Consider the following 18,728-nt stretch of genomic DNA (forward strand, 5'->3'; position numbering starts at 1 on the left):
GGCTTCCAGGGCAATTTCACAAAGCAGAAATGGCCTTATTTGTGTTGTTTCCAAGGAAAAGTGGCAATATTTTCTTTTCTGCCTTAATAGCCTCCTTTGAATCCTGCCTTCCACCAATCCCCAAAGCCATCTCCAGGTCCTCAGTGTTTGATATGGTGACTGGTATACTAATGCCAGCTTGATTTAAGGAAAAAAGCGTGGCTTGTGGTATCTGGCAGGCCTGCCTTTGAATTTCAGCTTTGTTACTAAATATATAACCTTAGGGAATTTTCTTTAACCTTTTCTGCACACCTTCTTTATGAAATGGAGATAATTTCTCATTTCTGGAATGGTTGTCTATCAAAAGGTGTTAGATAGAAGCTAGAACTGAAGAGGATTAGAGCTATTTAATGCTTCTTGAATTACCAAGCTTCCTATCTTTAAAAACATCCAAGCAGAGACTAAATAGTTGCTTGGCAAAAGTCATTTTTTCCTAAAGGATTTTCCCCGCTTTGTTTATAATTTTTCCCACGTCTGTATTTAAAAATACAGGCAATGTCCATTCTAATGCTAATTCACTTGTTAACCACAAGATGGCAGTCAAGGTTTAATTTTGGGGAATAAAACAAGGAGCACTACTTAAAAATGCATTAAATATATAATTATGTAAACTTACAAAAACCATGTTTAAATTCAATAACCCAGAAAGGACAGCACAAACATATATTAAAAGAATCTACTCAGCATGAATGTTTTCCATATAAAGGGGATCAAACATAGGTATACCAAAAGAAAGATTACTTATCTTTTGTGAATTAAAACATGCTCACAAAATCAGACACCAAAGAAATGTAGAAAAAATATGGACTAGCCCCTTAATTTAAAAGACAGGACAACTAAGTCCAGAGTATTATTTACAAATATAAGAAAGTTTTTTATTGGTATTTGATATTGCACAGATGTTCTTTTTTTACATATAAGAAAAAAAGAACTAACATTATTTCATAATAGAATTTAATATTGAGAAAAAACACGACTTTTTCACAAAAGGTAGACTTGATTGTACTTGCAATTGGGTACGCAATATTTTTACACTTACCTGAACAATTTAAACTTTTAATAAGTATATATTAGGAGGCAAGTAAGAAACAGTTTAAATTTGCAAATAAAATTTATGTTTATCAATAACCTGAGGAAAACTCGCTAATCTCTGTGCCTCCATTTCTCTCCTGGTAAACAGGGGATAATATCTGTCTCTACCTTTACAGAATGTCTGGGGCATCAGGGGTTGGGGGATGGTCTTAGGGGCGGTCATCCATTGAAAAGGAGGTTAGGAATCAGGTCTTGGGCTGTCAGCAAGGCAAGCAAAGTGGTCTGACTTGGAGTACAGGTTGATTTGTTGTGGCTTTGAAGGAGGCTGATGGGTATTATTGTGGGTTACACTTATACACGTGACTGTCAACTCCACAGGATGGCCAGCATGAATTACGAAATGAAGGGAGAATACCTGGCAAACAGGAAGTGCTCAGCCATGTTAGTTCCGGTTCCTTCCATACCTCCTCGGTATAAACAAGAATCAATATTCTTTTCTAAAGCGACACCGAATGTAAACCACCACCAGAACTGATAAGTTTTATTTAAACAACTTGCTAGCTGCCAAAGCTTAGAATACTGATAAAGATTTTTCTGTTGTCACAGAAGCAATCATTAGCTCGAGTATGGCACAAACATAGTTTTATATGTGCATAACCAAGAACACTCAAAAGAACAGCTTCATTGCTTTCTGATTTTATATCTTTTACTATTTCTCTGGAGAACTTAAATACAAACTACTGATTAGATTACAGATTCATATCCTTTAGCGGAAATAAAGCATTTTCATAAATACAAAAGACCCTCAAGGCAATAGGAAAGAAAAAAGGCCTTAGAAAGGAACACCAAACCAAATAATTGATTAATGAATATTTATGAGCTGCTTATAATGACAGTTTCTATTAATAGTAACAAAGACTTGCCAAATTAGAGATTTTGCATAAAACATTCATGACAGCCATTTACATTTGCAGTTTTCAATCGCTGTTTCCAATTACACCTTAGAACTCCCAAAATAGAACCCTAAATCTTTACATTATGATAAACCTTAAAAGTCTGCAACTAAATTTTGTTTTTCTAAAATTAACTGCCTTCACATTTAATCCTAATACTAATTGAAAAAACAGGGTGAGGACGCATCTTTCGACTAACATTAATTGAGTGCCTACTATTTGCCAGGCACCATGCTAGGTACAGAGAATGCAAAGGGACACTAACATCCTTGCCCTGGTCCCTCTTCATGAACAGATGAATTTCCACATCACACATGCTGAAAGACGTGGGAACAGAGAATATGGAGAGAGAGGATGGGGTAACTGTGAATGCCTGAGCTTGTCAGTGACTGTCTCCACAGAAAGACATTTGGTTCAGCTCTTCACACCACCTTTGTGAAGTATTTCACCAGGCAGAAGAAATGATGGAGGTGGAGTAGAGAAGGAAAAAGGACCAGAGGCACATAGGAACTACAATAAACGTGGTTATGATAGGTGTTGTTTTCTAACCTGACAAAAGACAAATTTTACATGTTTCCAACAGATTGTTTTTATTCTCTGAAAAGTTGGGTGGCATGAACTTTCATCTCCTCTTCCTAGGAACTAAAATGTATCGAATGCCTATGTGTGATGCTATATTAATTTTTATTTTATATATATAACATATATTCTATATATTATATATATTTATATATAATTTTTTATTTATATCTCTTGAATGAAATCACATATTTATATCTCTTGAATGAAATCTATATATAAAATAATAAGTGTCAAATGCAAAACAACTTTGCAAGGTAGGTAAGGTTATCTCCATTTAACAGATAAGAAAACAGATTGGGAAAGAATTTCTCCAAGATCTGTCTGACTCTGAAGCTCATGCTCTTCCCCTATCCTGCTTCCAAAGAAAGATTTTTCATCTGAAAATTGAATGAGGGCCACAGTAAAGTTTTAAAAGCATGAATAATAACGAACTTTATGAGTGCTTACCGTGCACCAGATACTGTTTGATGCATTTTACATATATTAATTTATTTAATCCTCACACCTTCCCTGGGAGGTAGGTACACTTATTACTGCCACTTAACAGATAAATCTGGGGCACAAAAAAATCAGTGACCTTGCTCAAGGTCACAGAGCTGGTAATTGGCAGAGCCAAAATTCAAATCCAGACAGTCTGGCTCCAGTGCCCCTGCGCTTAAGAGCTCCACATTCCACCTTTTAACTAACCAAATCCTAGCTCTAGACCAGCAGCAAAGACCTCGCTGATCCGAGGCAGAAGGTACAAAGTGGTAAAGACGTGTTAGGTCCCCAAGTAATTGTGAGAAAAGAGAATTCAGTGCGGCTCAAGAATAGGGTATTGATTGATGAGGGTAGGGAAGGAAGTAGCAGGAGAGACAGGTTTCTCTTTTTCTTCAATGCTATGCAAAGAAAGGGTTCTCAATTTACATTTCCTGTTTTTGTGAAATAGGAAATTGCAGCGTCAGAAAAGCATTTTCAAAGATTAAAAACTGAGAGATGCATAATATGGCATGCAGAATATTACTCATGTGCATAGATCCCTAGACATTTTCTACTTGATTCTCTATGAATTGTCCTCTTTATCATATCCCATGTATTTTGACAAACACGACTTTTGATAATTTGAAAAGAAGTTTAATTTTGCCATTCTTTAGATTTTTTTAGATTTTACTATACCTCTAACATTTGCATAGTCAATATTTGTGCCACAATAAAATGCAGATACATGTAATATAAATTTAAAACTATTTAAATAGTGGGGTTTTTGACTAATCAACACCAGCGTTTTGAAGCAGCAAATACCATTTGATCTAAATATATTCTCATCAACCACCAGATGGCATAAGGTGTGAGGGTTTTATTTTGACAGGGTCACTATGCACATGATAATTTGACCTGTAACTTTGAAATAATGTATTTGGAAAAATGTTCCAGCACTCAAACAGCTCACAATTATTTTAGCCATATGTAGAAGTGGATGGATAAATTGAAAATGACATGATTCTACTTTTTCTAAATTTTGGGGTTCTGCGGGATGTTGGCATTACATAATGAATCGATGATCAAACAAACAAAACAGTTCTGTTAAAGGAAATAAAAAAGAAAGTCACGTCAAAGCAAAATTAACCTTATATTCTAAGTAGGTTTCTTCAACTCTAAAAGAAACTTAAAACATGCCTTCAAGAAAAAAAAACATGCTTATACTCCTTCAAATTTTGCTTGATAAAAACTTCCTACTCCCTGTAATTTACCCTCAAACCAGAAAAGTATATCCAATGCAAAAGCTCTTCTCTACTTTAGCTTGAAAGTTGTTACAGAATCAACAGAAGAAAGAAAATACAACTGAAAAACTCAGCCTGAACTATATGATGTTAAAGGATAGGGAAGTATATTTTAATATACTCAGTGAAAGTAATATATCAATTCCTCAATTGCTTCACAAATTCAAAATACAGCACATTATCTTTATTCATCATGTATTTCCATCTAGAAAAGAGGGCACATGGTTAACAGTAAATTGAAGAGTTAAAAATTGAGATAAATGAGACAAATGCAAAGAATAGGATCTTTAATTCCCCTATCTTTATGGTAGCACACTCATTGAGTACCTTGGAATAAGCACACCAGAACAAATGACTAGCACAACACAGCCAATACCACAGAACTGAAATGGCATCTTTGCTCTAACATGATGAAGCAGAAAAACTGCCTTCAGGGGTCAAGAGACCAAAGATGAGATTAAGGTTCCTTCCTTAATGTAGTCTAAGAGTCAATGACTTCTAAAGATATACTAATTTTTGTTTGTATTTTACTATATCCTTCCTCATTACATTTAATATATTTGGTTCTTGAATGAGAAATCTGTGGGAGAAGAAACAATGTTTGGAGCTACAAAAAGGATGAAAAAAAAAAGGATGAAAAGCTAATTGATGATATATAGTTTACTGCTTTTTTTCTTTTTTAAAGAAAGCCATTTCTAAGTCACATGTTGATAAGGATGATGGAAATGAGAGTAAGAGAAATAATGGGGAGGACATTATGAGATTTCTCCACTGTGGATCATGTTCTATCTCCATCTTTGGCAGCAAATATGTAGCAGAGATATTGCCTACCTGGGTTCATGTGAAAGCAAGGAATGATCGTTTCTTTTGTTCTTGTTCTTACACTGATAAAAGGGTGTAAGTTGTTATTTCCAAGGGTTTCTTCTGTTATTTCCAAGTTGGATAGTAGAAAGTGCAATAATAGACAATTCAAGTTAATGTACACATTCAAGGCACTTAATGTTTCTTACTTTAAATTCCATTCTTTATGATGCTGTAGATCCATTTTCTTCCATTTGTAATACTGTCCAATGAAATTTGGATCTTTGAGCACTGAAATTAGAATATTAAAAAAGAAGCTATGCATACATTCTTTAATAATAGTTAAAAGTTAAAAATCATTCACTTCTCACTAAGTTGATATGTGGCAATAACATACACTATATAATTCAAGTCCTATTACAATGCTTAGAAACTTTCCAAATTACTTGCTTTTATTGGAACATCATAATATTAGATATTGTTTGAAACAGTAGATTGTGACTTGGAAGTTATTTTCATTATAATGAAAAACATTATATATCCTTTATCATGTTAAATAAAATTTATAGGAGACCATTGTTTTGGACTGAGCGCCTACCCTAGGCATTAACAGACCAAACCAAAATGGAGTCAGTCATGCTAAGTGGCATGCAATAAAATTGAAACTTTAAGGAAGCAGGACAATCTTAAACAGATCAGTTTTTTCAAAAGAAGAGATTCACAGCCACCAGTCAGAAGGGGCCCAGTCAACCTGAAGTGGCATGATAAGGAAGTCCCCTGTGCTTTAACCCTTACAAGGAAAGTAACTGAAGTACCTTATGTTAACCAATCCATTTTTTGTATTATTCTGTTTTCTTATTCCTGCTCTAGCTACCTTATAAAAACTAACTGTTCTGCCATGCTCAGTAGACCACTTATCTATTTTTAAGATGACATGCTGCCTGATTCATGAATCACTAATGCAAGCCAATTAGATCTTTAAATTTGTTGAAACATAGCCTGGCCAACATGGTGAAACTCCATCTCCACTAAAATTACAAAAATTAGCTAGGCATGGTGGCACATGCCTGTAATCCCAGCTACTCAGGTGGCTGAGGCACAAGGGTTATCTGAACCCAGGAGTCAGAGGTTGCAGTGAGCTGAGATTGCGCCACTGCACTCCAGCCTGGGTGACAGAGTAAGACCCTGTCTCAAAAATAAATAAATAAAAATTTAAAAAGAGAAATTTTGTTTTTAGCAACAATAATGAAGAAAGTATTGAAATAACTCATATAAAACCCAGACATCATAGTTTAACAAAATTCTAATTCAGCACTTTTCAAGTAGAAAATTGAAATTTTGAAGTTGGAAATGACATTAAAGACCTTGCTTGATCCTCCACAAAGCAAGAATCTCCAATAGATGATCATCCAATTACTTGCCAACTACAGAAAATGCACCACTTTGTAGTTGGGAGACTGCCCATTCCATTGGCAGATAAGGGTTACATTGTCCTTCCTTAATCTGATTGCTGTGAGTTTCCACTGGCCTTAGTTCTAACCTTTGGAGCAATATTAAGTTCATCCCTTTCCCACGAGAGAGAGCCCTCTAACAGCTTATGGGGAAGCCTCAGTTCTTTCAACTTTTTCTTAGGATATGATTTTCTAGATACTTAACCATCCTTAATGTCCTGGTGATAAACTGTTTTGATGTTCCTATAAAAGTTTGTGTCCAGAACTGCATCAGGACCTTGAATTGGTTTGAAGCAAAGATGCAAATGGGCTTACTACCTCCCTTGCTCTGTGCACTATCAATTCAGCTCAGACCTGCATTAGTATTTTCTGGAACTCACATTACATCACCACTGGCTCTTAACTTTGTGGTTAATTACAAGCCTACACCTTCAATCAAATTCACGTAAGATTTATTAAAAATCTACTATGTTTAACAACAGGTGCTGGAGAGGATGTGGAGAAATAGGAACACTTTTACACTGTTGGTGGGACTGTAAACTAGTTCAACCACTGTGGAAAACAGTGTGGCGATTCCTCAAGGATCCAGAACTAGAAATACCATTTGACCCAGCCATCCCATTGCTGGGTATACACCCAAAGGATTATAAATCCTGCTGCTACAAAGACACATGCACACATGTGTTTATTGCGGCACTATTCACAATAGCAAAGACTTGGAACCAACCCAAATGTCCATCAATGATAGATTGGATTAAGAAAATGTGGCACATATACAACACGGAATACTATGCAGCCATAAAAAAGGATGAGTTCACGTCCTTTGTAGGGACATGGATGAAGCTGGAAACAATCATTCTGAGCAAACTATCGCAAGGACAGAAAACCAAACACCGCATGTTCTCACTCATAGGTGGGAATTGAACAATGAGAACACTTGGACACAGGGTGGGGAACATCACACATGGGGGCCTGTCGAGGGGTGGGAGGAGGGGGGAGGGGGGAGGGATAGCATTAGGAGATATACCTAATGTAAATGACGAGTTAATAGGTGTAGCACACCAACATGGCACTTGTATACATATGTAACTAACCTGCACATTGTGCACATGTACCCTAGAACTTAAAGTATAATAATTTATAAAAACCTACTATGTTTAAGGCACTGGTAATTTTTACATGAAATATTATTAAGCCAGATCATATGCCCATACATACTTTATCTATTTTCCTATTTCTTATTATTGTTCTGGGCTTAGCTTATAGTCTTGAACTATTTAACCAGCTAGATGCTGTCCACCAGTCTTGCCCTTGTCTGGGGCTTTCTTCTTTTTCTTCTTCTTCTTTTTTTTTTTTTTTTTTTTGAGATGGGGGTCTCACTTTGTCACCTAGGCTGGAGTGCAGTGGCATGATCATAGCTCACTGCCACCTCCAGTTCCTGAGTTCAAGGGATCTTCCCACTCAAGCCTCCCAAGTAGCTGGGACTATGGGCAAACAACACCATGCCTGGCTAATTTTAAATTTTTTTGTAGAGATAGGGTCTCGCCATTTTGCCCAAGCTGGTCTCAAACTCCTGGGCTCAAGAAATCCTCCTGCTTTGGCCTCCCAGAGTGTTGGGATTACAGACGTGAACCACTGTGCCCAGCCTGGGGTTTCTTCTTAATAATGATGAATTTACCCCTTTTAGCTTGATGACATTTGCCATTGATAGAAAAAAATTTTTTTAACTGAATAGTTTCCTTTTTTACATGATTTTCACCAGCAATGTTTTTGTCTGTTCCTTAATTTTCTTGCTTCAAACACATGTAAGCACATATATATATATACATATTCTTATAGACTTTATTAATACTTTTTATTGGTATTTGGATATATGCTCCTCCCTTCCACTAAAAAAGTAAATCTTAGCTCCCCAGAGTTCTTGTGAGGCCTTATTATGCCCTTTAGATTATTATAATAATTAACATTAGCAGATTTTTCTTTTCTTTCTTTCTTTCTTTTTTTTTTTTTTTAGATAGTCTCACTCTGTCACCCAGGCTGGAGTGCAGTGGTGCAATCTTGGCTCACTGCAACCTCCACCTTCCAGGTTCAAGTGATTCTCATGCCTCAACCAGCGAGTAGCTGGAATTACAGGCATGCGCCATCATGCCAGGCTAATTTTTGTATTTTCAGTAGAGATGGGGTTTTGCCATGTGGGCCAGGCTGGTCTCGAACTCCTGGCCTCAATTGATCCACCTGCCTTGGCCTCCCAAAGTGCTGGGATTACAGGCGTGAGCCTGCTGTGTCCAGCCAGAATTTTTTTTATACGCTGGGCACACGTAAAATAGATATGGTTACTGTTAGAATACCCACTGTACAGATGGTCAAGCAGACATAGAGAGGTTGAGTAATGTCTTCTCATTGGGACTCTTCATTACTCTTAGCCAAAATTTAAAATTTAATCTCTCACAAATGCTATTTCCTTTTGAGGTTTCTATTTAAGGATAATTCACATCTTTTCTTAAACTTTTTGAGATTGCCTTTCCTCATTTTACATTTGAATATGTATGGCTGTCTCTTCCTTATACATTATGAAACCCCAAATGACACGGTCATCTTTCCTTAATAGTCCCATTAGTTTTATATCATGGACTCATTTTCTTCATTGCTTTCTCCATCATCCGAGAGATGAAAATGCCACAGTACTTTGTACAAACTTTTAACACTTCTCATATTTTATCCCTATGATTTTTTTTCACTCATCTTCTCTTATCACTTGTCCGTAAACTCCTTGAAGAGCTTACCACAATGTGTCTTCTTGCCTCCCACACACAGCCAATTCTCTAGATATAGAAGGTGCTCAACGAATGACACTGATTGGAGAGAAACAATGAAAGAATGAGGACATGAGAGAGACAGAGAGAAGAAAGGAATCATGTAATTTTAGCAGAAGTTTTGCATGCTGAAATTCCTTCATCACGATGATATCTTGCATTCGTGGCAGTTTTGTAATCTGTGGTAGGAAAGCATCCTCTATTGCATCCACAATATAGTTCTTCCTTTTCTGTTGTGCCTTCTGCAGATTCCAGGGCATTGCTTCTACTCTGCTTCTTTTTTCCTGTGATACACCTCTCATCCAACATCTGTAGAGGTTGCGCTGAATTTTTTTTTTCCACTGCTAGGATGGTCACATCCAAAAAAATTAATAGCACCAACTTGCCTCAGCATGTTCTATTTTCACACATGCTATCTCATGCTAACCACAGAGCAACGTACAGTAGGATGGAATATTTTTGTCAATCAATAGAAATGAAAACCAAAGTACAAAGGGTTAGGTGACTACCTTAAATTCACTTATCTTCATGTGGCAAAACTGATACAGGGCTAAGGAGTTTCTAACTTCTGACATCATGCTCTTCCCACTAGGACCTTCCCAGCCTTGGTTGCACATTGTAGTCACCTGGGGAGCTTTAAAAACTACTACTGCCTGGTCCTACTCCCAGAGATCCTGATGTAATTGGTCTTGGGTCAGCCCTCTATATTGAAATTTTTACAGGCTCCTCAGGTGGTTCTAATGAGCAGTCAAGACTGAGAACCACTGCATTAGAGTCAGATGATACTGCTTCTTGCATCTAAATGTGTTTTGGAGACACTTGCCTTTACTGCTGGCTTAAAGACTCAAAGAATAAAAGTCTCCTAGGGTGAAGAAAACATCCCCATCATGCTTCAGGCTGTTTGGTCTGTCTTGATGACAGCAAACAAACATCAGGAAGCCTAGGCTCAGTACTACAAAGTACACTGGTCTGGAGGAATTCTTTTCCTCTAACATAAACATTTCCTTATGGGGATCATATTCTGTCATTAAGGCTCTGTTGCCCACAACCATATGTATTGGCTTGTTCTCTGCCAAACATTTTACTTGCCATTCTATAGCAATGGAGAGAGAACAGTGGATTCTTGGTACATTTTCCATACGATTGCCTATGCTTATGAACTAAAAATTATAATTATTTACAAATATGCTGCCTGTACTTCCAAGTTTGAATTTAAATCCCATACATACAGAGATAACAATTTGATGTCATATTATGGAGGCAGTAGAGTATCAGTGAAAGAGCAACAAACGTGCAGTGAGAGGATGTGATTCAAGTCTCTGGACCACAGCCTACCGAATTAATTGATAACACACTTATTGAGAACTTATTGTTCACTTATTGAGAACTCACTACAGTGCTTCAACCCTATAAAGCATGTGCTATGATTATTCTCATTTTATGGATGAGAAAACTGGGACACAGAGAGGTTAAGAAACTTAACCAAAGTCACACAGCTAGTAAATGGCAGAGCCAGGATGAAACTCTGGTCAATCTGACTCCAGGATGTATATTCTTTACCAACATATGATATTCCCCTCACATGTGTAACCTTAGGCAAATTACTTAGCTTTTTTGGTCTTAGTTTTCTCATCTTAAAACAAAGTGATAATAACAATAGTGCCTGGCACGTAGGGTTGACATACCACCGTGCACAACATATATTAGGTGTTTAATAATATTGGTTGAATAAATGAATAAAACAATGATAGATTGGAATGCCTAAAAGTATATATGAGCATACTTCATAAACTGCATTATACAAGAATAAACTTACTATTATGATGATGCCAATGACTATGTATAGATTTGTGGCACAAGATAGGGAAAAGAGTTAATGCCCCAAATCAAAATTTAACTACTTACCACTACTCATAAAAGATAAAGCTCTTAAAAATATGTACAAGAGTTTAATAATCTTTCCAATGCTAAGAATGTAACTGTAGAAAATGAAGTTATTAGAAGTTTCTCTTTTATTTCTGAGTTGTTGAAGAAGCATTCTATAATCTAAAAGCTTCATCTTTATTATTGCCAGGAAATTAGGCCATTAAAAAAGATAGTGTTGGATCTCATCCAGCTGAACTATCAAAAGATAAAATGGCCAGCAGCACATGTAAAAGTTTACATTTAATTTTTTAAAATTAAGTGCTGGTTATTATTCAAGGAAAGCTCTGGAAACATTCTTATAACAATTGCCTAGGGGAAGAAGAGGCGGGGTAATTGTGAAATCATTCACCAAGTGCTAGATTCAAAGTCTCAGAAATTCATTTGGGCTAGAGATAACGATGACTAGTTATTGCCTTTACAAACAGGGATGAATTACATACGAGGTTAGTGAAAGATGTAGAAACAACAAAATTAAACATTTGGGGGCCAAACTCTTTTTGAGGAAGAAACTGTGGTCAGTGGTGCCTTATTATTTCCTTCCATTTTAAAATTATTCTTTATTGCAAGACAGTTATTTCCAAATCTCTTTAAGTTTTGGCACATGCTTCTGTTTTTTTTTTCCTCTAGCAGTTTGGAGTTTCCAAGTGGCCCTATATATTTACATGTTATTCTAGAAAGCACCATCCTGTAACAATCTGTTTTTTGGTGGAAGGAGTTTGATTCTGAGTGGTTCCCTAGAGTGTGCCAATTAATGTCTCTCAACACAGTGTTTGTGTAATTAAGGGTTATTGCCCCTGCAGCCTGTATGAGCTGCTCGGTGCCTCATACATAGTAGGTACACATAGCAGATGTGTTTGCTGAATTGACTAGGCAGCATTCAACAACAAATCTTTGATCTGAATTAACCATTCAAATACTCTGGTATCAAAAATAATTAATATTTTATACTGAGAGAGCTGCTAAAGATTGTAGATCTCGATGTACCTTAAATTGTTTTGACCTGTGAGTTAGGATGGTAATATATAATCACAAAATAATTAATAGCCAACCTCCTGAAAGAACATGTGATTTCTTAAAAGTTATTGATTGAATTTACCTTTTAAGGATATTTATTAAGCTTAGTACTATTTTTTGCCCTCATTTGTACCTTAAAAGTTGACACTATTTTTCATGATAGGAAACTATCATAATGATGAGATGAAATATAATGAGACCTCAAATTAAGGCAGTGGTCATGGGGGTGTAGTAGAGTGGAAGCATTCATAATGTTGCAGGAGATAAAATCAATAAAGTTTAATGAGAGAGATAAAGAGATGTAGGAAACATCTAAGATTCTGGTTTCAGTAAGAAAATGTAAAAATGGTGATCTACCACTAACCAAGAGAGGGAATAAAAGAAGAAGGATAGATTCGGGGACAAGATGATGAATTCACTTTGAGACATCTTGAATACGAGAAGCCTATAATACAAATAGGTGAGATGTCCCCTGCACAGTTATAAATATGCATGTAAAATTCAAAAGAGGGGTCTGGCTAGAGATGCAGCTTTAGGAATCACTGGCCTGTAGGCAAATGAAAACCATGGTAGTGGAAGAGGTCTTTCAGAGAGAGTAGGTAGAGAGGACTGAAGGAAGAAGATATTGCCAAGGGAAGAGGCAGCAGAGTGCTTAGGAAGAGAAATGAAAAGCCATGGATGTATGGTATCATGTAAATCAAGGAGAGCACAGCTAATGAGAGTGCAAGTAAGAAGAGGACTAAAACGTAATCACTGCATCTGGGAATTCAGAAGTCTCTGCTACTACAGGATGCACCATTTTAGAAGGATGGCTGAAGCAAAGTCATATTTCAGTAAGTGTATGCAGACTGGACAACCTACTTTCATCCAGATAATGAAATAGTACTCTAAAGATCCAATTAAATGGAGCCAGAAAGTTGTCCAGCTCTCTCATTCTGTCTTTCTAGTTCCTGATGTATGATGGTAACAGATGATTTTTCCTTTTCGATGGGTATAATTGAACAGCCCTATGTTCTTAGGTTTTCTTGCTGAATTTCTACCTAATATTTCCTGTGGCTTAGAGGAGAAATAAAAAGGTTCTTTCTGGTGTGAAAGCTTTTCTGTAGGGTAAAGGAAGTAAAGTGAACCTCATAAGATTGAGAACTTTTCTGTTATTCTTCCAGTTGAATATCTTTCTTTCTGGCTTTTAATCAGACTTCAGTCCAGGGCTCTATACAAAAGAACTTTGTATTCTTCTTTGAGAGGCTGAGGCGGGAGGATTGCTTGAGGCCAAGAGTTCCAAACCAGCCTGGACAACATAGTGAGACCACTATCTCTAAAAAGTAAAAATAAAAAAATTAGCCATGCATGGTGGCTTTTGCCTATAATCCTAGCTACTTAGGAGGCTGAAGCAGGAAGATCACTTGAGTTCAGGAGTTTGAGGCTGTAGTTAGCTATTATCGTGCCACTGCACTCCAGCCCAGATGATGGAGTTAGACCCTGTCTCTAAGACAAAAAATTAAAATTAAATTATTTTTTAAAAAAGAACTAAAGTAATAGTTGTTGAATGAATAGTATATAGAGCCTACAGAGAAATTTATCACTCTTACATAGCAGATGTGTGTCAATTAGTCTTTGAAAGCAAGATAAATGTTAACAGATTAACATATACCAAAGGGACATAGGATAAGGATAGTTCACCTTACATGCAGTTCTGTAGTATTCTGTGGCTTTTGATGTAGCTATTCTGGACCATGCCTGGTAGTAATCACTAAATGAGGTTGTTTTAGTTGGTCTGAAAATACAAATAAAAATCAGACAATGGGCAGTTTGTAAATTTTAAAATTATTGTATTGCTATACTGACTGTTCACATAACATCTTGTCACAAGATATTAAACTGACTTGCAAATCGTAACATGTATTTTTAACAATTGTATCCAGTATATTAATTCCACCAATAATGAATACAAATAACGAAAAAGAAAATGTCCCAACCACTTTTCAATAATAAATGTAAATATGGACCCATGTGCATATTATAAAAAGAAAAATATGGGTTTAAGACATCTGCCTTTCATGACTAACATTAAAAAAGAACTTTAAGCAAAGCATTATACCTTTCAATTTCTCATTCTATAAGAAACAATAAACATTTTTCTTGAAATTCAATGCCAAATTCTAGTAAAAAAACCCTTATTTCTTATAATGAGGACAGAATACAAGTATTAGAATTGAGATTAGTTTAGTTTTTACAGAGAATCTGGCTATTTTCAAAGAGGAGAAAAACAGCTCTTTTCTAATACTCCTGGCTGCTACTTTCCCCTCCCTGTGCTAATATTACTATGTCCTAATGGAGAGCAAAGGTTGTTATAAGGTGTTAAATGAAAACTATAAAGCAGTCCCTTAAATAACTGCATTTCCAAGCATTTTTCCCACAAACTTTTAAAATGCAGAGATTCTCAACACTCTATAAACAAAACATTACTTAGCGTATTTTTTCAGACATGTGAAATCACTAATTAACTGGCTGTAACAGATGCTTAAACATCCAGTGCAATATGCCTTATGCCTGTTTTCCAATTTAAGTTCTTAGCTCTTTGGAAGAAGGAGCAAGTTTTCAGTCAGAACAAGTATATTAGCATTAGTTTTTATAGGTAAATCATAGGTACCTTAAATTAACTATTTGACTCAACTTTTAAATTAATGAGGCATTATCTAAATGTGTTAATTCACTAATTTATTTAAATAACAATTATGCACACCTAATTTTAAGACTAACATTTTTCGAATGTATTATTACTTTTACAATCACACTTAAGTAGAAATTTGAAACTTGAGGAAGATAAATTAATCATTACTATTATTGTTTCCGGAGCCGCATGCTGTGCTGTAGACGACTAAATGATATACTAAACTAACATGAATTTGCCAATGAAATGTCTCAGCATTTGGCAACAGAGGTAACAAAATGAAAGGCTGCATTATATCTCCTGCATGAAAAAGCTTGTGATCAATTTGCTGTCACAGATCATTTAGCAGACAACAATGACTCAAGAGGAAGGAAACTGTCAACACACTGTCTTGTGAAAAAAAATACACCATCTTCAGGCACAATCATCTCCATTGTTTTTTGTCTGTTTGACCACGGCCCATGACCTTTTCCCTTCCCAGGGTGTCCTGTTCAATTTCAAACTGTTAGCCTTCAGGGGCTTTCTGTTTTTTCCTCCATAATAATTAAAAATATTACCCTAAAAGGTATAACTTTAGTGCGGTTTGAATATACAAAGCAAAATGTCTTACACATTTGGGAGTATTTGAATTTTCAATTCTATAAAGGAAACAGCCCCTTAAAAAAAGAGAACAGTAACTACATTTTACTATTATTCAGATAAAGTAAGCTTACAGGGATACATGCAGCATAAAAATACATGTGTTTATAGTTTCAACCAGTGATGGGAATTTACTGAGTATTATCATTGACATTATGAATACAAAAAGGTAGAAGACATAAGTTTAAAATGAACATTAGAATTTGTTATCTTGTTGGAAAAAATAAGATATATACCTGGACTAGTGAATTAAACAACTTTATTAACACGATAAAGTGTCATATGGTTTAATGGAGACATTTGGAGAATACAAGAACAGATACTTCTCTCCTCTGGCAGTGGTAATAAGCAAAGAAGTCAGAGGAGGGAGATGTAATTTTTTTTTAAGTCGTCAGGGAAACAGTCATTTGGGATACAGGTCTGGAAAAAAAAATAAGGGGGCACTGTAGGCCATGGGAAGAGTATTAGTAATTGTTCAGATGGGAGAGAGCATGGCGTGTGCGTATGTACATACAGAGGATGTTGGGGGAAGAAATTATAGTAAAAGGACAATTGACTAGAATGGAGACTTCAAATTCACAGGAGTTGGAATTGATAAAATAAGTGAAACTGAGCAGTGCAGGGTCCACAAATTTAGGCAGAGAACGGGTTAGAGTTGATTTAGTAATCTTGATCTTGATTTGTTGGGTAATAGACAGCCATCAGGAATTCTCAAATAAGGCAAGTAAATTATGAAATCTATGTTGGAGCAAGACTTTTCCTTGAAAGTAATACGCAGGGTGGAGTATAGAAGGAAGATTAAATGCCAGGGGACCAGATAGGAAGCAAACGCAGTAATTCAGGGATGAGCTACTGAGAGCTAATAGCAGAGTGGCAGCAAAGGTTATGAAAGGGAGGAGATGAGTTGAAGGCAATGCTAAAAAATTGACTGGACTGGTTGGTTGCCTGACAGTGTGTAAAAAGTGAAGGAATATTACAGTCAAATATTCTTCTAAAGCCCAGAAGTCTGATTAGTTTTGCTGTTAATAGAAAGCATCAAGAGAAACTGAAGTAAAAGATGAGTTTAATTTTAGCTCTAGATTTCAGGTGATGATAGTACAGACAAGTCAAAATGATCTTCAGGAGTGTGATTAAGAACCTGAGATTAGAAATAAGAGATTTGGGTCAAATCAACAAAATCACTGATAGAGGAAGCTACTAGAGAAATCCACCTGCAAAAAAGTTAGTGAGTATTTTGAAAAGAAAGAGCAGAAACCAACTTATAATTAAGAGGAGCCAGTGAAGGAAAGAGAAAGGTTCATTAGGGGAAGAAGAAAATCATGGCAGTACTATTTCATGGAAGCAACATCCCAGCCACAACCAAAGCCTAACAATTAAACGCCTAAATATCTGTGGTTGGAACCTTCCTGTCTATCATGACCTAGTTGTTTAGTATCATGGATAAGAGTGCAGGGTCTGGAATCAGCTGGCCTGGGTTAAAACCCTCTGGCGCTTCGACTTGTTAGGTGTGTGGGTCTGGAGCAAGTTACCTAAACTCTCAAGGTCTGTTTCCCCATCTATAAAATCAGGAGATAAAACATTCTCAAGTGCTTGTTGTGAGCATTCGATGAAATCATGCATGAAAAGAGCCAAGTTTAGCGCCTCTTCAGCACTTAAGTGTCAGCTGGTCTCCATTGCCTTGATAAGTACCTCATCATTTCTCTGTTAACTCTAAACGGCTTCCTTGTAGTTTTTCTACCCCTGACTCTCCCTATTCTAGGTTATCATACCTCTGCTTGAAAACCACATTTGGTACTGAGGTGAGAGGATTACCTGAGGTCAGGAGTTCGAGACCAGCCTGGCCAACATGGTGAAATCCCGTCTCTATTAAAAACACAAAAATTAGGCCGGGTGTGGTGGCTCACGCCTGTAGGCTGAGCACTTTGGGAAGCTGAGGTGGGCGGATCACGAGGTCAGGAGATCGCGACCATCCTGGCCAACATGGGGAAACCCCATCTCTTCTAAAAATACAAAAATAAGCTGAGCATGGTGGCATGTGCCTGTAATCCCAGGTACTTGGGAGGCTGAGGAAGGAGAATTGCTTGAACCAGGGAGTCAGAGTTTGGAGTGAGCCGAGATGGCGCCACTGCAATCCAGCCTGGAGATAGAGTGATATTCCGACTCAAACAGAAAGAGAGATAGAGAGAGAGAGAAAGAGAGAGAGAGAGAGAGAGAATAACTGGGCATGGTGGCACATGCCTGTAATCCCAGCTACTCAGTAGGCTGAGGCAGGAGAATTGCTTGAACCTGGGAGGTGGAGGTTGCCGTGAGCTGAGATTATGCCACTGCACTCCAGCCTGGGCGACAGAGCAAGACTCTGTCTTAAAAAAAGAGAGAGAGAAAAAGAAAACCATATTTGGTTATGTAATTCTATATGAAAACATCTAAATACTTTCAAATAGAACTTGAGGCTCTTCACCATCTGGCCATTTCCATCCTTTTCTTCTGTTATCCATCCCCACATCCAGAGGCTCCATCACACAGAATTTCCTACTAATCCAAGCATACCATGGTATTACACTCCTCTTTCCGTGAAAGCTGTTCTAGAGACTCGTCTCCTCTGTGCCTGTCAAACTCTTATTCATCAAAGTTTGGGTCCAGTAAAAATATTTTGCATCTGAAGGTTGTCATAGTGGACACTGTGGTTGCCTCCTCAACAGCTCTTGCATTCTTCCCCCATTATGTAGATACCATACACTCTGATGGGACTGACCCCACCTCTGGCTCCAAATTAGAGCCTGATGGGTTCAGGGCTGTCTGACCATGGTGCCTAATTCAGGAACAGGAACTTGGCCTAAAAAGATCCAATTAGAGCAAAGCTATAGTCGTTTTCTAGTACATCTTAATATCTAGGGGCATCAATGCCCTAACTTTGTTCTTCAAAATTGCCTTCTTTTTCTATGTCCTTTGCACTTTTAGATATATATTTAGAGCCCGCTTACAAATTTCCAGAAAAAAAAAAACTGCTGAGATTTTGATTGAGATTGAATTTAATCTACAGTTTAATT

The 18,728-nt window shown here is 36.8% G+C and overlaps 1 protein-coding gene across 1 annotated transcript in view; it reads right to left on the reverse strand.

Moving 5' to 3' along the window:
- UBE2U (ubiquitin conjugating enzyme E2 U) overlaps window positions 1-18,728 on the reverse strand; it is a 65,653-nt gene that overhangs the window by 22,879 nt on the left and 24,046 nt on the right. Inside the window, exons 7-8 of the mRNA XM_045389907.3 lie at window positions 14,057-14,145; window positions 5,377-5,458 (exon numbers count right to left, since the gene is read on the reverse strand). Coding sequence (XP_045245842.2) covers window positions 5,377-5,458; window positions 14,057-14,145 — 171 coding nt within the window. The remainder of the gene's footprint in view (window positions 1-5,376; window positions 5,459-14,056; window positions 14,146-18,728) is intronic.

This window comes from Macaca fascicularis, chromosome 1, assembly GCF_037993035.2.
Source record: "Macaca fascicularis isolate 582-1 chromosome 1, T2T-MFA8v1.1".
Lineage (NCBI taxonomy): Eukaryota > Metazoa > Chordata > Mammalia > Primates > Cercopithecidae > Macaca > Macaca fascicularis.